This window comes from Centruroides vittatus, unplaced genomic scaffold (assembly GCF_030686945.1).
Source record: "Centruroides vittatus isolate TY-2023 unplaced genomic scaffold, ASM3068694v2 contig_8, whole genome shotgun sequence".
Lineage (NCBI taxonomy): Eukaryota > Metazoa > Arthropoda > Arachnida > Scorpiones > Buthidae > Centruroides > Centruroides vittatus.
Window position 1 is genome coordinate 793,740 of NW_027122517.1, and position 24,405 is coordinate 818,144.

The window sequence follows — 24,405 nt, forward strand, 5'->3', positions numbered from 1 at the left end:
GCATATTTAATATGTCTCCTGTCCTGAACCTTATGTATTATTTCTGCTCTTTCCCATTTCACTCTAACTTCTGTTGGGTCTGCTATAACATAAATTGCTAAAGCAGTGTGTGGTTGCTCATTCTGTATGTTCCTTTTGTGCTCTTTTATTCTTTCTTTTAATGACCTCCTTACTAGGCACCGAGAAAACTTTTAAAGTTAAAAATGTTCTACAATCTGTTTCGTTCGCCGTAAATTGAAAAATTGTTCGATTCCGACGAAAATCAATTAATTCACCAAAAACGTTAGATTACGTTAATAAAATAGACCGCATGTTAAAGATTGGTAAAGTATAATTATTTTTGTAAGTGAAGTTTGAGAAGAACAGTTCTTGTCATGGGTCAAAGTAAAAAAGTTTGAAAAATGCTGGTATATAACATTACTTAGCAGATGTAAATAAAATAAGTATTTTTTTAAATATCAAACATATCATTTGTTAAATTAAGAATTTACTCTCAGCAAACCTCAGGTAATGTAATAAGATTATAATCTCTCTCTGCTAAGTACAGCTGGTATAAATTAAACAAAACTTCAGAATAAAGTAATCAATACAACAGTAAAAATTACATAATTAATTTCAAATGTCAAAATTAAAAACTAAATTTATCAATTTATTTCAATATAATTTGATAACAATTAAAAATCTTACTGGAATTTTCTCTTTTTCAGCAAGTTTGTTTTGAAGAGTTTTTACATCCACTCTTGACACCTCTTCTGGATTTAAGGTTATGAATTCTGGTTGAATCTATAATATAATAAATTTATTGTACTATGAAAAACAGAAGTTTACATAAATAAAAGTTCAAAAATAAACTGTAGTAAATATAAAGGTTCTAAAGTTTAAATAAAATAAAATTACAAAGACAATTCAAAAAGAAAAATTGATGATTGATGTGTAGGAACATACAGTACTAAAATTACAATTAGATGACATCAAACTGTATTTGTAAGTTTCTCAATTATCTCTAAAAGGAAACTAGCATCAATTTTATAAAAGTGAATAATAATAAATATCTTAAAATTTTCCAGCATCAGATCTATATTATGAACATGTACAGTACTTCCATATTTTTGAAAAATTATCCTGAAATTCAATACAGAGCATAACTTATATAATTAAATTCTAATTAAAAAGTATAATTTATTTGTATAAATTAGTCACGTCCATAATTTAAGGAATTCACGAGTACACATAAAATAAAATAATTAACATTTCGGTGATGCGGCATTACGAATTGCAACATTTTAGATTTTACATGTATTCGCTAGCACTTTCAATAGCTTATAGCTACCATCCTCAGGCGGAAAATCAAATACAATTAATTTCAAATAATCGGTTTTTAAACGGACTTTTTAAATTAACTAAGGCACGTGGATGAAATTCAGAATAAATTGAAATTAAAATTGGAATATTTTTGAAAATTATAGAAATGCACCACAATTGATGTAATATCCCCAAAAATACTTAAAAAGCAAATTTAGAAATCCTGCAACTGTGGATAACTTTATTCAAACAATTTAAATTATGATTTTACATTCTCTTTTATACCACAGCCCAATATGGCTCACTCACTCATTTGCCTTTTTAAGTATTTTTTGGATATTACATCAACTGTAGCGCATTTCTATAATTTTCGAAAATATTACAATTTTAATTTCAATTTATTCTGAATACCATCAATGTGCCTTAGTTAATTTAAAAAGTCTGTTCAAAAACCAATCATTCAAAAATAATTGTATTTGATTTTTTGCCTGAAGATGGTAGCTATAAGCTATTGAAATTGAAAGTTTACATAGATAAAAGACTTTTTAGATTTTAGACGTATTCGCTCTAAAATCTAAAGGGATTTTTTAAAGTAAAAGATGATTAAAAATTGAACCCTAAATTGTGATGATGTCATAATAACATACATTCAATTTTTTCAGAAAATACAGAGCTATGTGGGCTGTTCAAAAAGTTTCCAAACTTTTTTAATAGCGCGCCTCCAGTTGGTTATTCTTTAATCCACTTAAAGGCATTGTGTCCGTGGAAACCTCCTGAGTAACCTCCTTCATTCCATTGGTTGATAAGTTACGATAAGTTGTTGCCATTTACGTGAAGGAGTGTTTGTGTGGTTCAGTGAAAAATTGGTTCTGCAGAAATGAGCTCTATGAAGGAGCAGCATTGTTGTGTGAAATTTTGTGTGAAACTCAGGAAATCCTTCACGGAAACTACCCATGGGTGTACGAAACATCCCTCGCCCCAAAAAACTCGACAAATTCACTCAAATGTTAAGGTGATGTTGACTGTTTTTGTTGATGCAAAGAGGGTTGTGCATCACAAATACTTACCTACAGGACAGACAGTCAACACGGAGTACTACCTGGAAGTTATGAAATGCCTAAGAAACAGAATCAGGAGTAGCGAGTGGTTTTTTTCCATGACAATGCATCGGCTCATTTGTCCCTCAGAACCCATGAGTTTTTGGCCAAAAACAAGACAGCTGTGCTTCCCCACCCACCCTACTCACCTGACCTGGCCCCATGTGACTTTTTCCTCTTCCCCAAACTAAAAAACACGCTCAAAGGAAAAAGATTTGCCATCATTCCAGAGAAAGAAAAAAAAAAGTAGGAGGAGCTTATGAGCATTCCAGAAAAAGCATTCCAGGACTGTTTCAAAAAGTGGAAACACCATTGCGGTAAGTGTATATGTTGGGGAGGAGACTACTTTGAACAGGACCCTGACAAATAAATTGTAAGTGAAGTATTTTTCTTGTAATAAATAAAGTTCAGGAACTTTTTGAAGAAACCTAGTACAGTGGAACCTCGCTTAATGAGCATAATTTGTTCCAGAGTCTTACTCGTAATGCGAAACACTCGTTAAGCGAAACAATTTTTCCCATAGAAATTAATGTAAAATACGATAATGTGTTCCACGCCAAAAAATGCTCAAATGTTTTATGTATAATGTTTATTCAAAAAAAATTGTACAATATACACTGTTAAGGAGTGTGAATCATCATCATCTTTTTTCTAGCACGGAATGAACCATCCTGGAATGAGAATTCGATTTGCAGAAACCAAAAAAAAAAAAAAAAAAAAAAAAAAATCACAGCTAATCTGTTCGATAAACACTCCAAACGATATGCCAAATTCTTGGGTTATGTAAAGGCTATAATTAAATATTAGAAATTAATTAATTTGACTAAAGGTAGGCAGTTATGTTTCCATCTTGTATTAAATTTAATAATTATAAATACAGTCGAGTCTGCATAAGTCGACACCTGGATAACTCGACACCATCAGTTAAGTAGTCAGTTTTCTTAGGTCCCAGCCAACTTACATAGCATTAATGTTAAAAAATTCCTGTTTACCCAACACCGTTTAATTTGTCACCACTGGATAAGTCGACATACTTTTGCTGTCCCACACTCCGATAAGTTGTCACCCCCTCCTGAAAAAATGAATTCACTCTTCACATGTGGTGCGAACTCATTTTTTCAGGAGGGGAGTCTATTTATTTATAAATATATAATTTATATATATATATAATATATATATATATATATATATATATACATACATATTAATAAAAATGTCTTAACATTTTATGTATTTTTATGTATAAAATAATAACAGATAAACAAAAATAAAATATACAATCTACATCAACGTCACATCAGAATCCAATTTTGCATTCTCTCACGCTAGAGGCATTAAGAATCCTAAGAATCCTTAGATGTTTCTAGCCAACAATTAACAATTGCGAAGATGATGTTTTCGAAGCATTCGTGATCGTTGAAAAAGAAAGTCGAGACAGTTAAGTGCTCAAAACAAACAGCACTAAATGAATTTTTCAGTTTTTCATCTACAGAGTAATTGTAAATGGAGGACACAATGTATTGTAATCCTATACTACTGTATAACGCACTACTGTATTTTATTAATTGTAGTTTTGTGGTTTTTTTCTTCCGACTTCGCTTTAGTCGTCACATTGGATAACTCGACACATTTCCACTTTCCCTTGGGGTGTCAACTTCTGCGGAGTCGACTGTAGTTAATTTTTAATTCAAACATTTCTAAAATTTAATTTGAAATCGGTCATTAAATTTAATAACCCAAGAATTTGGCATATTGTTTGGCATGTTTATTATATAACGGGCTACGGTTGTTGATGTTTATAAGTAATATGTGTGAACACTAGTTTGGAAAAATATGTGATCGCAAGCGACACAACGATGCTAGCGGAATGAGTGCTAAACACAGACTGATGGGGCATACCGCAAGCGCACAATCCAGGACTTCCTCTCTCCTCATCACTCATTATGCGAAATATCACTTGTCAAGCAAGGCAAATTTTTACAATTTGTTGTGCTCGTTATGCGAAATACTCGTTGTGCGAGGTGCTCGTTAAGCAAGGTTCCACTGTACATATAACTATAGGCATTCAAAGAATTAAAAAAAAAAAACTCATTATTAAACACAGAAGTTTATTAAATTTTATGGCAGAGTATCAGATACTTTCACAAAAGGAAGACAAAACATTATGATGTCAATCCACTCTGATAAAAGCCAGTTTAGCTATATGAGTGAAAGTCATTGCTAATACTTTGTAGAACCTAAGTAGATATTTTCTTTCCAATCAAAACAAAACATTTATAACTAGTGTAAGGAACTGAGTCCGAGCGTTATTTTTATTTTATTATTATTTTTCGTTTTATTATATTTTGTTTGAGGCTTATGTTTATTTAGGACGAAGGTTCCCCACCACTCTCTTATTAGTAACAAAAAAAAAAAGTCAAACCAACTCACGAAAGAACGAGCGCTGTAAGAAAAAAAATTCTGCGCACTTGCGCTGCCCAGCGGAAATAAACAGTTCGCAGAGAGAAAAAAAAAATGGAGGGGGGGAATCCCCACACTCACTAGTAAAGAAATACTTACTAAACCATAATAACATCCCAGAAAATTGTGCTAAATACTTTGTAAACGGTTTATAAGCTTTTGTTGGAAAATTAAAGCTGCCAGAAAGAAACTTAATGTTAGAAAACTAAGTATGTAAATAAGGGGAGTAACCCAGCTGGTTTTATGCTGTGACGTCACCTCACAGCATAAAACCAGCATGTCAACCGAAGAGAGTGAGGTGATTCCTGGTCGAAGTCCGGATTGAGAATTAGGCGATCCAAGGTGTTAAACAGGAATTCGATTGACGATAGCGAAAAGATTGAGGAAATAAATTCCTAGTATAGTGAGGTGACGGATAGACGTTTAGTTCGTAAGAGATTTTGTTCGTAGTTCCTAAATATTTGATTTGTCGAATTTTCAAAGGGGAATTAAGATTAAGTTAAGCTAAGTAGCTGAATTTTATTGTCGGGTTGACTTGTTGATTTTTCGTTAATAAATTTTGTTTTGGATTATAGACAATTGTACATAGTAAATTCTATTTACTAATTAAATATATTTGAAACTTTTTTGCTTTGACTTGATATTTGTCGTTATTCTTACTAATTTTTCGATGCACGTGTAAAAGCCCAGGCCTGGCAAACTAATCTCGAATCCACATAAAGTACTCGTTAGGTTAACGGAAGTTTTACCGGCAGCAGTTAGTGTCGGTTTCCTAAGATACTAAAAATAGTACTTTACACTAGCATGCATTAAAATTAACTTTCTATCTTCATCTAGTAATACATATGGGAGTGGAATTACTGAAATATTGAACAGATTACAAACCATTTTCAAAACAAATCACATCTTAGAGTCAGAAGAATTTCTTCTGTGTATATTAGGCTTTAAAAAAAGAACACTCTAACACGTGACTTTACAGAAACAGCCACAACAAGAAATTTTGTATCCTGGCTGCTTAGAGCCATGACACATTTTGACATTTTAAAAATGCCATGATGCAAAATCTGTGTTGAAACTGTTAAAAAATTATCACAACACACACAAACATCTGAAAACCCAATGTTATTAATCAAAGCCAAATGACTGTTGTAATATATCAGACTATTTTTTGCTACTATTAATAAATTAAATTTTGAGTAATTTGGTATTTGAGGTATACATTGGACATCATCTCTTATAATATTTATTAAATAATTTAAAATAGTTTGGAAGAAAAAAATTGGTTGGAATGGGATTCAAACCCACACCATGCTGGGTTAAAGTTACAACCAGCTGAGTGCCATAGTGGATGATTATAAAGACTGTGGGCATAGGAGTCATCCCCAGTTGATCCCGTGAATAACTGTAGATGGTTATATTGAGAATTAAATATGTCTGGAAGTGAAGAATTGCTTGCAGGTCTGGGTAGTGTATCTGGCAACACTTCCACATGGTAAGCAGGAGCTGTGGGTTTGAATCCCACTCCGAGCTGATTCTTTTCTTTCAGACTATTTTAAATTATTTAATAAACATTAAAATTATTATAATTATTAAATTTGTTAAGAGATAATGCCTAATGTCTACATGATTTAAAATTTAATTATTAATAGTAGCAAAAAATAGTCTGAGATATTACAGCAATTGTTTAGTTTTTATTGCAACACATCCCAGGGTTATCAATATATCACAGTGCATTGCTACAGAAATAATGTGAGGCATTTTTATTACACACACATACAACAATCTGCCATTTTAACCTCAGTGAGGAAGAAGGAACAAGTTCAAAGTAAACTTAGTCGTTTGTTTTTGATCTGATGTCACATCAATGAACATGCCTGGTTTTTATCAGTTAGCACCAAGAAAGGTCCTTGAGCAGCTTTATGCTCTCAACAAGTTTACAACTTGATGACAACAACACTAATGTACATGATGTGCCCTCAAGTTCACTATTTCTTCAATCAGCCTCAAATATAATGTCTGGAAGTAAACAGGGCTTTGTAAGCTGCAACTATGAGAAGCACTGCATCAATAAAAAGTGTAAATGTTATTTAAAAGATATCAACTTTGATTTTGAGTGTTGTTTTAAGAGTTCCTGCATAAGTAATTGAGGTTGACCATGTTCTTAATTATTATACATATTTAGTGATATTGTCTGAACTTTATTTGCTACCATAGAATAAACAGGATACGACAACGACATACTGTGGTATGTTGATAATAATGGAGTGCACTGTAGTCATATTTTTTAACAGTCCTGATAGAAATTTTGCATTAGGAAATTTTAAAAAAATGCAAAAATATGTTATGACATATAGTAAACAGGATTGTTGCAAAATTTCTTGTTGTGGCTATTTCTGTAAAGTCACAATGTGTTCTGATCATTGTTTCCACTCAATGAGCATTTTTGATCTTGGTCTCAAGTTCCAATTTAGTAGCAACAGAATTAAGCATGTTCAATTGCAAATATAAAATATTACGCAAAGTGCAAATGTGAATCAAAATCTTAACATTTGATACCATAATTATTTTTTGCATCTTATTGATTTTGCTAAGAATTTAAATTAAAAATCTCATAGTATATTTCCTGCAACAATATCTTTCCAATTATAGATTTTCATCAGATGGTGATTATGTAGAAATAAATTTGAAGACAAAATTTGCTCAAAAGAAACCATCATTTATTCACTTTTTGTTCCAGAATACAAACTTTTTTGATGACCGACCTTTCTTTGTAGGCTACTTGGCCGAGAAAATTAAAAAGTCCACTCAAAAATGTTTGAGCTTTATATCTACTAGAGAATAAGAACTGATAAATGTAGTTTTTTAACTGTCCCCTGGTGACGAATCTTTGCAAAATTTTTTCAATTGCAGAACTTTGTCGAATGACAATTATGTAGAAATAAACATCATCAGTTCCAATTTTTTAATTTTGTATTTTTAATAGGATATCTTTTTTGTGTTTTTTGAAGGGCTTTTTAATTTTGACAACTGACCTTTCTTTGTAGGCTACTTAGTCTACAAAGAAAGGTTGGTCATAAAAAAAAATTTATATTCTAAAACACAAAGTGAATAAATGATGGTTTCTTTTGGACAAACTTTGTCTTCAAATTTATTTCTAAATATCTTTCCAGTTAATGTCATACCTTCCATAGTATTTCCAGCAAAAACAGTTTAATAAAACTTAACAAAATGAACATTTTTGGCTACATTAAGTGCCTGCTGCAGGTTTTAACATTCAGAAATTAAATATTTAAATAGAATAAAAATTTGGAACACTGCCAACATTGTTATGACATAATTACAGTAGCCCTTCGTTACATCATGCTTGTTGGGAAACAAAGAAAAAGTGCAATATAACCAAGTACTAAAAACTCTGGGCTTTTACTAAACAGATTGTATATGCTATGGAATCTCTATCCTCTGTTCTCTCATCAGTAAATGTCTTTGATACAAAATAAGCTTAGTTTTTCAATACTGAATTTTATTTGTGATTATATCATATTAATTGACATTTACATAAACATCAATATCATGAATGCCCATTTAGCATCATTGTTTCTTTAACAATGACAGTGAGGGCACAAAAGCAAGGTTCAAGTTTTATAGAAGGGTACACCGAGAAGTCATGTACTTTAAAGTGCTTGGTACCTAAGATTGCCATGTTCTTTATTCTCGGTATTAGGTCTAATGAGTTGGAGATGGCATATTAAGTAGTAGTCCTGCAAAATTTGATATATCTTTTTTCGATAAGGATAGTAGGAGATCTAGTGTTGCCCATTATGGGTCTTATTTTCTGAAATGTCTTGAGTTTTTGCATAACCAAAAAGCCTTAACACTTATCGCACTGGTCCAGTTGGCCTAGTTCCTTACCTGTGTGCTGATTGACTTAAGCAATTTTACAGTATTTTCTACTGAAAATAAAAAACGATTGACTAAACCTAGGTAAAAAGTAAAAAGAGTTTCTGATATTCAAAACATTTATCTGCACATTACTCAATTTTTAGCTTTATCTTTATGTATTATGCTTTATTGTTATTTGGACTTGTTTTAGAGATAAAGATACAATGAAAAAAAAAATTAAAAACTGCAATATAGCTTTAAAATTTGTATTTTTATGTATAAAATACAGTGCTATTAATGCTATGCTATTAATTACTTCTGAAAAATCCCGAAGAACAGAGAAAAGCAATCGACATTAGACATATTTTTTAATCCCCACAAATGGAAAAAACATGACTGCAAGACTGTGTATATATATATTTTTATTATTACATGTAATAATAAAAAATGAACAAATTGGATAACGAACACTTTTATAAAAGTTTTTATGTTCAAACAATGAACAAATGTTCAGATAACAAACACAAGAAGCAATGAAAAATAATGAATACCAATGGTCCCTTGTCTTCAGGCAACAATTTGAAACTTTTTGGAGCGCGGGAGATGTCAACATCGACACTCAACCCGGTCAGATACTATTCCTCCAAACAATGAAACTCTCCCTTGTAATTCCAGCCTTTTATTTTTTTGACAGAAACAATTCTTTTATAGTAATCACAAGAGTGGGTTTTTATTTTCGAAAGGTGAGAGTATAATAGCTAAGGTAGAGAGAGAGTGGGCAGAAGATGCCAAATGTTGCTGGGCAGTATGGCTCGAACAGGTCTACAGTAGGCCGTAGTTCAATCTTATCTAAGAAAAATACAGTATAATCAAGAAGACTCCAGCAGCTAAAGGAGTAACAAAAATCACATCTGAGAAATAAAGAACATTGAAGACCTCATAATGGAACCTGAAACTGATCTGACAACAGAAGAATGCCAAGAACTCGCAAATGAAGAACACCAAGAAACTCGCTGAGATATGTTTTCTTCTGAAAAAGAGAATCAATGCCGATATCTGCTATTAAAGATCTTTTGAAGAAGTGGGGGATGTCAGAACAACCACCTTAGAATGGCATCCAAACCAGGTTGAGGTTAATAGGCTTAGGGATCTCTACAATTACGATGCTATTAATTACTTCTGAAAAATCCCGAAGAAGAGAGAAAAGCAATCGACGTTAGACAGATTCTTTAACCCCCACAAATGGAAAAAACATGACTGCAAGACTGTGTATATATATATTTTAATTATTACATGTAAATAAATGTAGTAAGAAAGTATATATTTTTTAACTTTTGGGATCTCCAGAACGAATAAATCAAATTCTCATAAAAACCTATAGTAAATCGATAATCGGTTAACGAACAATTCGGATAGCAAACAAAGTCTTGGAACTGATTATGTTCGTTAACCAATCACCCACTATATATAGTACATCAATGAATTTATTCATAATAATGATGTACTGTATCAATATTATTAGTACACTTTTTCCTGGCTGTTTTCATAATTGAGTTGGTTCAGCAAATGTATACATAAGATGGCATTGGCACTTACACTTCTGATAAGTAGCACTGAGTTCAGCGTTAACGTAGATTCTTCTTTTTATTGCAAGTACTTTCGACGAAAAATTACGATCGTTGTCTTCAGGCGAATGTGGAAAGAACAAATTTGAAAGAGACACGTGCCGAACGTTCCAAACCGACAACAGAAGATTTTCGTTGGCGAATTTTTAAAAAATAATTTATTCTTTTAGCGTTTGGTAACTTCGCCGGTTCGAAAGAGATTTTAAAACGGCACGATTGACGGTGCATGTGCTGAAAAGCACACACGCTACGTGTGCGCTTGTTGGCGTGTTTGGGTGTTTATGCGCTTGTAAAGAGTGACCCAAATTTCGGGCAAGTCCAGGGTGGGGACGTTGCATGCCTCTGCTGTTATTGTGAGGATCGCTTCCCAGATGAATATTATTTTTCTATTGTTGGAGCTTTTTAGGAGCGCTGTTTCTGACCAAAGCGGAGTGTAACCTTGTTGTGGAACTTTTCTGGTCAGCTCTGTTGTTTGCCTTCCTTTATTTATATCATCCTGGTGTTCCGCGATACGGCAGGCGATCATTCTTGCTGTTGCCACTATATATTTCTCTATTTCTCCTGTTGTTGGATTTTCTAGTGGCACCGCGTAGACCCCCGATTTTTCTAATGTGCTGATTTTGTCTCGGTCGTTGCATATGCTTCTGCGTAGGCTGGGTAGAGGGGTCAAGGGGAGCACGAAGCCGTACCGCCGGAATATACGGCTAATGAGTATGGACTGTGCTCCTAGATATGGTAATGTTGACGGTACTATTGCCATTTTCTTTTTGTTGTGTAGCGTTGTGAATGGGTGGATGGAGTCGTTCACTCTACGCAGTACATGCGTAAATTTGGCGCCTGTAAACCCAGCGTGATGTACTGCCATTCGTATGATTTCCAATTCATCGTTTATTAGGTTTTGCGATGAGGGAAGCAGTATCGCCCTTCTGATGAGGGCTGCTATGGCGGCATTGATATACCGCGATGGTTGGAAGGCGTCAGCTGGAGTGATGTGGGGAATCATGTCGGACTTGTGGTATACCGCAAACCGTGGTCCTTCCGGCGATTTCTGTATCCGCATATCCAGAAATGTTATTGTCTGGTTCCGCTCCTTTTCCCAAGTGAATTTGATGGTGGGATAAACGCTTGATAGTCGCTGCATAAATCGGATGAATTCTTCCTCTGAATTTCCCCATACTACTAGGATGTCATCAACATAGCGTAGGTATAATAGAGGGTAGCAAATAGTGAGCGGTGCGTTGAAAGTTTTTTGCTCCACGTCCTTCATGACGAGCTCGGCCAAGACTGCAGAGAGAGGGGAGCCCATAGGGACACCCTGTTTCTGGAGATAGATTTTCTGGTTGAAGCGGAAATAATTGTTTTCAATGACGAAGATCAACGCTTCACGAATATCTAGTACCTACTGAACTGTGAGACCTTTTTTAAGGAGCATAGCATTAGCTAGCATTACGGCTTCAAACGTGGGGACGGAAGGGTATAGAGATATCACGTCCATTTCGTAGAAGGTGCAGGTGTTGATGTTTGCTCTTGTGATGTTGGCTTCGATGGTGGTCTTGGCGTCTATGGAGGAGGGAGTGACAAATGGTGACTCCGGGAGCAGTTCTCGTAGAAATTTTGCCAGGGCTTTTTCCAGGTGGTAAGTTGGATGCGACCTTTTGTTTACTAAAGGTCGTAATGGCCAGTTCTCTTTATGCGTTTTGGGCTGAAAGAACAGCCTAGGGCAGGCAACATTTGATGGAGGTTCAAGGTGACCAGATAAAGTCAGTGCTAGTCCTGGCAGTGTTATAATTTTCCTTGCCTTTCGCAGTACTGTTGGCGTTGGATCTCTGTCCATCTCCACTGAGCGTGAATGTAACAGAAAGTCATTGGCTCTAGAAATAAAATCGTTCTCTCTGCATAAGACAAATCTTCTGTCCTTATCTGACATTAAGAGCCTCAGACCATTCGTGGCTAGGAATCGTGCTACTACCTGGTGGTTTCCACGGTTTTTTGGTGCACCAGATGATCGCTTTGTTGTAGCAAGCTTCGTGAAGACCTCTAGTTCCATTTGCTGACGCAAGGGTGTAGGTTGGCAGGACTTTAAGGCCGCTAGGGCGGCCGGGACCAGCTGGTCAAAATCGGAGCTTGAGGGAGGGGGGATATATTTTGGACCTCGTTGCAGCATGTTATGCACAATCGTGGGCACACTTTCTTCTGTGTAGTTATGATACGGAGTTGATACTGCCGCTGTTTTTTGCGCATACGAAAACTTAAGTAGCCACTGGAGTTTTTTGCTCAGCCTCTTTTTAGTTTTTTGAGTGGCGACCGAAGCTATACAAGTTCTACAACAAGGTTACACTCCGCTTTGGTCAGAAACAGCACTCCTAAAAAGCTCCAACAATAGAAAAATAATATTCATCTGGGAAGCGATCCTCACAATAACAGCAGAGGCATGCAACGTCCCCACCCTGGACTTGCCCGAAATTTGGGTCACTCTTTACAAGCGCATAAACACCCAAACACGCCGACAAGCGCACACGTAGCGTGTGTGCTTTTCAGCGCATGCACCATCAATCGTGCCGTTTTAAAATCTCTTTCGAACCGGCGAAGTTACCGAACACTAAAAGAATAAATTATTTTTTAAAAATTCGCCAACGAAAATCTTCCGTTATCGGTTTGGAACGTTCGGCACGTGCCTCTTTCAAATTTGTTCTTTCCACATTCACCTGAAGACGACGATCGTAATTTTTCGTCGAAAGTACTTGCAATAAAAAGAAGAATATACATTAACGCTGATCTCAGTGCTACTTATCAGAAGTATATGCAACTTTGGCGTGAGTTAACTTTTATTATTTTCTACAGGCATTGGCACTATGAGAAATATAGGAATTTGACTTTTGTATTGATAACATCTAAAAAGTATATAAATTATGTAATATCATATAAACTATATAGGTTTAATGTATCTGGAAATGTTATAATGGCATGGAGAGGTTCAACTTTTTAGTCAAATCAGAGCACATTAGCCTATTTACTTTACTCTGCAGCTTGTCAACATAGGTTGCTCCACCTGTATACATTCTGTTCCCTTTATCTCCTCTTGCATTTGTTCAATGTATGTAGATTTTTTAAGGAAACCACAGATATACTTTTATTAGCTTTGGTTAAAATATCATTATTCTACCATAGCCATTTTTGGGTTTTAGAAATATCAGTCCAAATACACTGGTCATTTTTAACATATTTATTCTTCAGCATTGTAAATATCACTTGCCATCTTAGGAAGTGTAATTGCATATCATTGTATGTGCTCTTTTTACGATTCAAGAAGTTTTTCAATGTTTGGGATTACAGAATCTAGAGGTGTGGACTTCTCTCTTGGTACAAACATTGGACTGTGCTCAAATACTTTAGTGACGTAATCAAGTGCTGAAATCTGGTTGCAACTAATTACACACAATTTATTATTTGTATGTTCAAGCTTACCAGAAAAAGAATCTTTCCAATTTACATTAGAATACTTTTCAAAACTGAATTTTAACTTATAGTTTCCTGTATGTGTTTTAGCTCTAATTAATGTATACATATGTTATCTATATCTGCTATTTTGTTCTAACTTCACTTTTCCAACACTGGAATGTAATCTATTATGTACCTCAAAGCTTGTTACCGGTATGCAATTAACATCAAAAACAGAAAATTAACCTCTACAAACATTTTTAAACCTTCAACAGTCCTTTTTCAGGCAGCTACGAATTTCCATTAGAATGTCATTAAATACAAATATTATTCGAAATTTGAATATGTGTTACCCAATGAAGTTTTACTAGGCATGCACACTATATATGTAGCAATCGACGAGAATTTACAGCTCTTTGTCCACTAGCACTTGCCATGCTACAGACAGATTTAATTCCTCTTTGTGGTTGATGCAAGTGTTGCTGAGTTTGTAGATATATAAGGCTTCCAACCACTTTAGATGTTCAGTGTATGGTGTGGTGAGGATGATTCTCGCCTGGTTAAAATTCAGCTCTATCTCAGGATCACTGGCGTAAATAGCCAGAGCTGTGGGTAGTCCTGGCATGTCGTATGTCTGCGATGTGCTTTTTTATTCTAATCCCCAAGGAGTGCTTCGTAGAGCCAATGTAAACGAGCTCTCTATTGCATCTGTGATCTTTTATTGGGATGTTGTAGACTCCTGAGAGTCTATCCCGGTTAAGAACGTCCTTTCCATTACAAAAGAAGTCAAAAATGGTTGGATATCTTCTATATGCAATGTGAATGTGTCGCTTTTTAGCTATCTGTGCAAAGAGTGATTGGAGATATGGATTACAAGTGACTGGGATCTTTTCCTTCTCTTCAGGTAGGTCTTCCTTTTGTGAGTGAACTTGGAGTGCTTCCTAGGAACTTGTCGAATAATTTGTGAGTAAGTTTGGGGTACTTGTGGTCTGAGGCGAAGCAATGAGTATGTCTCAGTTCGGCACTCAGAGCTTGCTGTGTGGATGAGTGAGTGTGCGCTCTTCTAATTAATGCATTATAGACTGTAATTTTGTATTGTTGTGGGTCAAATGACTCCACCGGTATGTATATGGATTCTGCTCCTGGTTTTGTTCTAATTGAATTTAGAATCAATTATGTTATTACTACTAGAAAAACAAAGCTAAATTAAATTTACTATATTTTTATGATTTTAGTCTGCTGGATACTTCCAGTCAAACCTCTATATTTTCTAACTTGATAATAATATATGTGCATATATTTTCATATTGAAAATAAAATGAAAGAAAGTAGTCAAGTGGTCACTTAAAAATTTTAGATTAATGATTACCTTTTCTAATAATGATTTAACTTCAGTTTCCCTTCGCTGCTTTTTTGTCATAAACGGGTTTGTTTCAAAAGCATCAAAATTTGGTTCTCCAGAACCTAAAATTAGACATAATATAAAACAATAAGTAATTTTATTAAATGTAACTGATATTACAGAGCTTATACAGCTATTTTAATTGTCAATACTTTAAAATTAAAAATAAAATTACATACAAAGTTATAATTATAAAGCAACGCTCTCATTTTATTGGGTTGTTCGGAAAGTAATTTAGTTTTTTCCATAGAAAAATAAACGCAATATTCTTATAATAAATAAATATTTTATTGAATTATATTTTGACCATTTTGGTCAAATATCTGTTGTCATTGTTTCTGACAGTAGCATGATTTCACACTCATAAAAATTTTGATCGGTGTTTACAAAAAACTGATCTGAGTGATTTTTGACATTGTCATTTCAAGTAAATGTCTTACAGTTAAAAATAATTTGTATAGTCCGGAACAAGTAATAATCTGAGTGTGCCCGATCTGGCGAATATGGTTGGTATGATAACACATCCCATCTAAGCTATAACAGTTTCTGACGAGTTACCAAACTTGTGTGAAATTTGGCATTATTATGGTGAAACACTACACTTTGTTTGTTGATCAATTCTGGCCTTTTCTGTTTGACGATATTACTCAATTTGTTTACTCGATGGCAGTACACTTTCGAATCAATTGTTAAATTGTCTGGTAAAAGCTCAAAAACAAATTTCTTTAAAATCCCACCATAGAGAGCATCTCTTGTTAATAACACGCAGAACCCATATATCGAGCTTTGAAACGAAACCAATTCGTTTTAAGTAATAATAAACGGTTCAATTTAACAGATTTAATCTCTTAGCAATTTCACTTGTTGTTGTACGGCAGATTGCTTCAATCGATACCTTTATTTCGTTTTTATTGGCTTGAAATGGCCATCCAGAATAAGGTGTACCTTCAATATTAAAATTGCCAGAACGCAATTTTGTAAACCAGTTTTGACACAGTCTTTCTCTCAATGCATCTTCTCCAAACATGCACCACAGTTTTTTTCTTGTTTGAACAGCATTTTGGTTTTTTTAGTTATAAAAAAGCAAAATATGCTGAAAATGATGCTTTCGATTTTCCAAATTTGATGGGTCACCGAAAAAAAAACAATTGTACAGAATCAAACAAAATTTTTTACAAATAAGCCTTAAAATGTCAGCTGTCAAAGTATATAATGAAAATGTGGTTTAAAATAAAATTGGCTGGTAAAAATAATCTAATTCCTCTAGTAATAAAAACACGAAATTACTTTCCAAATAACCCAATATTAACATAAGAACTGTTAGATTAAAAAAAATCATATTTTGAATTTTAAAGCATTTTTAAAGGAATTTAATATGATTTTTCAATCACAATATAAATAGAAGACAAATTTTTAGACAATTAGAAGGCATCTTTATGAGCTCTTGCATTGGTTACAAGTAGCTGAACTTTGCATTATAAAAGTTGAAGACATTATTAAAAACCTTTGCAGTGTAATTTTTTAGAATCATTATAAATCAGAAACCGCACACTGGGTTGTATAACATAAATTCTACCTACTTGAACCTGTAACTGGTGCATATGACATTTATTCTTCCAAAACAAATGTTTTCCTAACCCCTTCTGGATTCTTCTTCAGGTAAAACTAGCTGGATCAAAATTGGAATAAGAAAATTTGAAATAATCTGAACGATGTTGGTTTTCGAATGTCCAGTTCGTTTGTGTACTCAGTCACGTGACGTGTTGAAGAGCGTTCGAATTTGACCATCAACGAAAGTTAGGTCAACATACACAAAAAATACGAGATTGAAAGATAAATGATTGATAAAATACACACACGTTGTCGAGCATTTTTCTTTACCAAGATTGATATTATAATGCTATCTCTCCATATGTAGTAATGCTTGCCATGCCATGGAAAGGCTAATTTCATCCCTCGTATTAATGCACGTGGATGTGCAATAAGCTTTAAAAATTTCCTCTAACCATTTTAGGTGGTCAGTGTGTGGTGTGGTAAATTGCACTCGTGCGAAGTCTGCCACAATTTCAGGGTCGGTGGCGTAAATGGAGAGTGAGGTAGTGCATCTATTACGTTGTATATCAGAGATATGCTCTTTTAACCTAACCCCTAACAAATGTTTAGTCAATCCTATGTACACCAAATCTCTGTTAAATCGGTTGTCCATAAGATGCCCTACTCTGTTTGACATCTTACGTAACGAAAAAACCCGATCCAGTATGGTGAGACTACCAGGCATCTATAGTGTCCCACTTAGGGACAACCGATTTAACAGAGATTTGGTGTACACTACATAGGATCAACTAAATATTTGTTAGGGATTAGGTTAAAAGAGCATATCTCCGATATACAATGTAATATATGCACCACCTCACTCTCCACTTATGCCACCGACCTCGAAATCGTGGCGGACTTTGCACGAGTGCAATTAATTGTTACCACACCACACACTGACCACCTAAAATGGTTAGAGAAAATTTTTAAAGCTTATTGCACATCCACGTGCATTAATACGAGGGACGAAATTAGCCTTTCCATGGCATGGCAAGCATTACTACATATGGAGAGATAGCATTATAATATCAATCTTGGTAAAGAAAAATGCTTGACAACGTGTGTGTATTTTATCAATCATTTATCTTTCAATCTCGTATTTTTTGTGTATGTTGACCTAACTTTCGTTGATGGTCAAATTCGAACGCTCTTCAACACGTCACGTGACTGAGTACACAAACAAACCGGACATTCGAAAACCAACATCATTCAAATTATTTCAAATTTTCTTATTCCAATTTCAATCCAGCTAGTTTTACCTGAAGAAGAATCCAGAACGGGTTAGGAAAACATTTGTTTTGGAAGAATAAACTTCATATGCACCGGTTACAGGTTCAAGTAGGTAGAATTTAGAATCGTTAAGTTGACGACTGCTTTGTTGTTTATAACACAAAATTAACTGATTCACAAATTATACTTCAATACACCAATAATATCCAAAATAATCTATGCTTCAAAATACAAAATGAAAATAATAAACTACATCACAACATCTTAAGTTGCAAAAAAAAATTTATTAAAACATAACTAATGTTTTCGGCAAAATTGATTGGCAATCCTCAGGTTAATCGAGAAAAAACAATGGCAATGAGTGCAGAAAATATTAAAATTTATAAGGGCAAGCTGCAGGATACATGCATTAATGCAGGAAGGGCTACCATCTGTGTGGAAGTACTTAGTTAAAAAGTTTTTTAAGAGCTCATAACTTATGTCTTGATTTTTATTCTTGCATTTGTTACATTTTTTTGTATATTATATACTGTTATATATGATATTATTACATGTTATATATTATATTATATATGTTTGTTGTTTTATTTTATTTTTATACATGTATGTGTATATATATATATATATATATATATATATATATATATATATATATATGTATATGTATATTTTGTTATAATTCTTCCTCCGTTAACTTTGTATTTGAATTTGTTCCATTGTATTTGTATTCGAATTTATATATTCTATTTTTAGAACATTGTTATTTTTTCTCAACCTGAGGATGGCCAATCGATTTGGCCAAAAATGTTAGTTACGTTTTAATAAATTTTTCTCAGCAATTGAAGGTGGTGTGGTGCAGTTTATACAAAATGAAAATAATGGTATGTTGAACTTTTTAGATATCACAGTTCAAAGATAGAATAATTTTATCACTCTCAAAAAATACATTAAATCATATGATGTTGGCAAGGTCATCAATTACTGTTTCAGCACACCTATGTATATAAAAGAAAATGTGTTCAATATATATATATATATATATATATAAACAAAATTAATTTATGTACAACTGATATAGCAGACAAAAATGTAGAAATTGAACATATATACTGCATATTTCAATTAAACACTATCCCAACAAAATTATTGACAAATGGCTATATAATCACACTATAAATAAATAACAACAACTCAAACCCTGATGCATATAATGAAATAACTAACAATCACCTTAGATATCAGGCTAAAAACTGGCTAATTAAATGACTGATATAAAGTAATTTGACATTAGAGGTAGACGTTAGGCGCCATCTCTTAACTGTCCTGGACCCCGTATTTAATCAAGTAAGGTTATATCTAAATTAATATACCTATGGAAGACTTGCTTGAAGTCCAGGTGGCGTAACTGGCAAGCACACCGCATGGCAAGCGGAGGTTGCGGGTTCAAGTCCCACCCCGGGTCAGTTCTTTTATTCCAGAAGGTTCTAAATTTATTTAATAATTTATTTAAATTATAATTATTAATTTAGTTAAGAAATGGCAGCTAATGTCTACTCTAATATCAAATTACTTTATATCAATCATTTAATTAGCCAGTTTTTAGCCTAATATTTAAGGTTATTGTTAATTATTTCATCACACTATAAAACAACAAATGCCTAAAACACAAATAATTTATAGAAAAGCAGATTATACCCCAATAATTTTTGAAAACATACAAAAAATATTTACATCACATAATATTATTGTAGTCCTCACATCGAACAACAAAATCAAAAATTTCTTAAAAATCAAAAAACCAATTATTAGTAAAATAGAAGTATTGTTAAATAATAATTTAGTTTATATTTTCACTTGTTCTTGTCAACCAGAATATTACATAGGTGAGACGAGTAGAATGTTAAAAATCAGAATAAGAGAACATATATGGGCTGTAAAGTATAACTACACCAACTCAGCAGTCACCACACACTGCAATCATGCTGGTTGCCAGATCTCACATGACAATGACAAAATTCTTAAAAAAGAAAATTTTTTGAACATATTGAAATTACTAAAATAAAAGAAATTAATAGAATGAATTTAAATGCTGGTGTTGTTATCAGTGAGATCTGGCAACAGTTACTACCACAATAAGAAAAATCCATTTTAAAATGTTCTTCTTTCCCCTCACCGACCCATTTTAATTCACTGTACCCTAAAACCTATCAGACTTCCTGATAAACAAACAGTGAAAGCCTTTACACTTTTTTATCAGTTTTTATTGGTTTTAAAGTTTTTGTTTTTACTACCCTTATTAGTCAATTTTTTCTAAGTTTTAACCAAAATATTTTTATTTCTCTGTTGTATGGATTACTCCTGGTGGGTTTTCGGGACTTTGAATATACATCTGAACTCGGGGGACCTAGACGAGTTCAACAGTAGCCTACTTATGGACCTGAGACGAAAACTAGGAAAGTTATCATATTTACGATTTCTTGCCTTTCATAATGCATTCTATGCCATTTTAGAGTTTTCCACTAGGCGGTGTTCGACCATTCGCACTCTCGACGGATTCCTCCCGGAGGGGAGCCGCTGGCAGGCCGCTCAGTTTTTAACGTCACTAGTTATTGATTCGTGATAGTTCTTAAACAAAAGATAAAAAAGGAAACATATACTGAACTACAAGCAGTGCCACCTAGTGGAAAACTAACTCTAACATGGCATAGAATGCATTGTAAAAGGCAAGAAACTGTAAACATGATAATTTTCTTATATTTTGTCTCCAGTCTAAAAGTAGGGTACTGTTGAACTCATCTAGGTACCCCGAGTTCAGATGTACTGTATATCTAAAGTCCTGAAATTCCACCGGGAGTAATCTATACAACAGCCTTTTATTTTTACAGGTTTACCCTCCTATTATTTTTTGTCAATATTTTATTTATTTATTTATTTTTAATTTATTTCAGTTTTATTTGTTCTACCCCCCATTTTTAATAATTAGTTATTCCAGTAGTTGCATAAATATATTCTTGGATAATTCTTTTTGAAATTTTTGTGAGTTACCCATATGTTAAATATAAATACAGTAGAGCATCGATTATCCGACTTAATTGGGGACTGGGGTTGGTCGGATAACTGAAAAGTCGGATAACCGAAAAGTATGGAAAAATACATTATTAGTATAGTGCAGGGGTGGCCAACAAGTCGATTGCGATCGACCGGTCGATCGCCAAGCCAATTTTGGTCGATCGCTAGTGATGTCTTGACTTAATGTATTATATTTGTAACCGAACGCAACTGTATGCATGCAGTTATGACTCGACTCATAAGCAGTGAGTGCACTTCGTACTGAAACAGTGTATAAACATAGTATGTATTTCGCAATTCCCCCTACCCACTTAGACTATGCCTATGACAACAAGTCGATCGCGACACATTTTTACGATAAAAAGTAGATCTTATGTACACAAAAGTTGGCCACCCCTGGTATAGTGCATTAGGCCTGGTTTAAATACTAGCCTCCCTTTCATGGTCGAGCCAGTGCTGCCAGCTAAAAAATGCAAAAATTCAACAAAAATAATATTAAAGTAGCCAAGATATAACCAAATATTGTAGCGCCACATCATTAGCGGACATTTGAATTTGCCGACTAGAACGTGGTCGTTTAACCGATAAGTTGGTTAATCGGGGGTCGGATAATCGATGCTCTACTGTAATTATTAAATACATTCTGTAATTTCTTATATAGTTTTACTGATATACATATAAAAAGAACTGAAGAGAGGCATAAGGCCTGAAATCCATATCTACTGTAAATTATAGAAAATAAAAATCTACTTTTCCCACCAACAGAAGTGTTATTGTATAATTTGTTCTCAATAGCAACTTTATGCTAGGTGAACTAGTAAATGTCTCTTTAATCCGAAAAAATCTTTAACGGTAGACTATCCCACAGCTCTTACAGGTTTTGAACTGCTTTATTGTTTTTCTACAGATGCATTTCGGGCCAGTGTTTCCTTCCTGGTCCCTCTTCAGTGCTACAAAATAAATTTATTTTCTTAACCAAACAGCGCGAGTAGATGACATTGTAAGAAACACCTTAAAACTACCTCACTATACCCTAACTTCTCCTTATATTTATTCACACTTTTACGGTACTTCTGGGTTCCATTTATATTATTCTCCAAAAACCCGCCGTTGTTTCTTTTTTTGTGCCAGCGTATTACATTGATGCTATATTAGTAACAATAAAACTTATAATACTCAGTAACATTTTTTAAAAACCGACTAATTTTAACATAATACTTTTTAAAATATTTTAGGCAATTATACATACGTACAAGTTTCCTTTTTTTAAAAGAATTCAACCTTTAAAATACACTCCATTCTTCAAAAGGAACACCACAATGTATATTATACACATTTAAAACAATTTAACTGACAATACAATTTTTTTCCCATTATTCCATTCGCGACAGTGTATAATTCTATTTTTACTGACTTATTGCACCCTCTATCAGATTATACCACTGTTGGTCTATTTGCATGCCATTTGATATGTTTATTAGCACCAGGAAGGAAACACTGGCCCGAAATGCATCTGTAGAAAAACAATAAAGGAGTTCATAACCTGTAAGAGCTGTGGGATAGTCTACCGTTAAAGATTTTTTCGGATTAAAGAGACTTTTACTAGTTCATCAAATTATACAGCTGTCATTAGAAAATTTCCACGTAAGCTTAAAAGCAGAAGGAGATTTTAAGGCTTCTGACGATTGGTTGTGGCATTGGCAAAAACGACATGGCATCTTCCAAATTTCCATTTCTGGTGAAGCAAAGTCTAGTGATATTGAAGGTGCTGCAGAATTTTCTAAACAGTTCACAATTTCCAATAGCTGATATACCGCCAACAACCAAAGAAGCAATAACAGCCATGGAAACTGTTATAAAATGGGCTGAATCACAAGAAAATATTAACAGTGTCAGATTGTTGCAATTAGCATCTTTCAAAAGGGAAATGATACAGAAGTTATCAAAAAGCAAACAAACAAAAATTACTCACTTTTTTAAGTGATGTTTTGTAATTGAAATAATGTCAAATACATAGATTTTAGTCAAGTTATAGATAGTGTTTGTTTTTACATACAGTATCGTATTTTCAAGCCTACCTTATGTACGTAAATAAAATAATACTTATACAGTATGTATACATATTAAGATGTATAACTATGTTATGTGAATTTTAATAAAACACTTAATAAATAGATTGATTTTTTATTAAAATACATAATATGTATTTTAATAAAAAACCAAGTAGTTGATGGGATGTTTCGGTATATAGCTCAAATTGTTCTGAGTAAATTTATTGTGTTGCTCGGTATAATGCGGTTTACCTTACAACGCGGGTGTTGTTTTCCGCCCGACATGCTTGTTATATCGAGGGTCCACTGTATTATTATTATTTTTTAAACTCTTTCTGCCCCTTTTGACATAAATGGATTAAATAGTTTGAATTTTAATTCTTATTTAAAAATAATTGCTTCTAATTTATGCATATTTTCTTATTTACCTGGAACAAGCATGCTTGTAAAACCTATATTGTGACCAACTCCAAGTACATCTTCATATGGACAAAACTTTATATCTGTAATAGTGCCATTAATAGTATGACTTAAATACGGTTCTTCTACAGAAGTTGTACAACAATCTTTATATACCTGTAATATAAATTTTGAATAGTTAAAAATTAATTATTTTCAGTTAAAATAAGATACCTCAAATTTATTTTAGAATTATAAAAATATTTAAAATAAACAGTTACAGGAATTAGCTTGAAAAGTTTAAAATTTAATTTTTAAAATTTTTATTTTTAAAAAAAATAATATTTTATTCAAATTCAATATTCTATAGTTCTCACATGAATTAATTTTATATATTTAAATTTGATTTATCATTTAATTAGATGATATCAAAAGGCATCTTCGTACTTATAGGACCCAGTTTGATTGTTCTTCTTATGCAATCATTCTTAATTCTGTCCTTTCTCACATCACACTTTCATCTCAGCATTCAGATGAGAATGCTGAGATGAAAGTGTGATGTGAGAAAGGCTGTCTCCATCTTCTTTTACTGGAATCTTGTAATTGCTCGTCTTGACATTGTAGTGTACATTGCAAATTTTACCAAGGTTTTTATATTCTTCTTTTCATTTTGTAGCTTATTTTCTTAATACACATCATCCCATTCATCTTTTTCCAGTTCAGTCATCCAGTCTGACCTCTACACTAGATTTCTGCACTCATTCTTCCATCACTTTCATACAACATATATGATCCAAGATATTTAAATTTGGAAGCTGTTATTAATTTTACACCCTAGAGTTGTATATAACTCATCCCCT

The 24,405-nt window shown here is 33.4% G+C and overlaps 1 protein-coding gene across 1 annotated transcript in view; it reads right to left on the reverse strand.

Annotated features, from left to right (window-relative positions):
- Positions 1-24,405, reverse strand: part of LOC136981992 (WD repeat-containing protein 46) — a 133,238-nt gene that overhangs the window by 30,137 nt on the left and 78,696 nt on the right. Inside the window, exons 10-12 of the mRNA XM_067278420.1 lie at positions 23,575-23,722; positions 15,171-15,265; positions 688-783 (exon numbers count right to left, since the gene is read on the reverse strand). Coding sequence (XP_067134521.1) covers positions 688-783; positions 15,171-15,265; positions 23,575-23,722 — 339 coding nt within the window. The remainder of the gene's footprint in view (positions 1-687; positions 784-15,170; positions 15,266-23,574; positions 23,723-24,405) is intronic.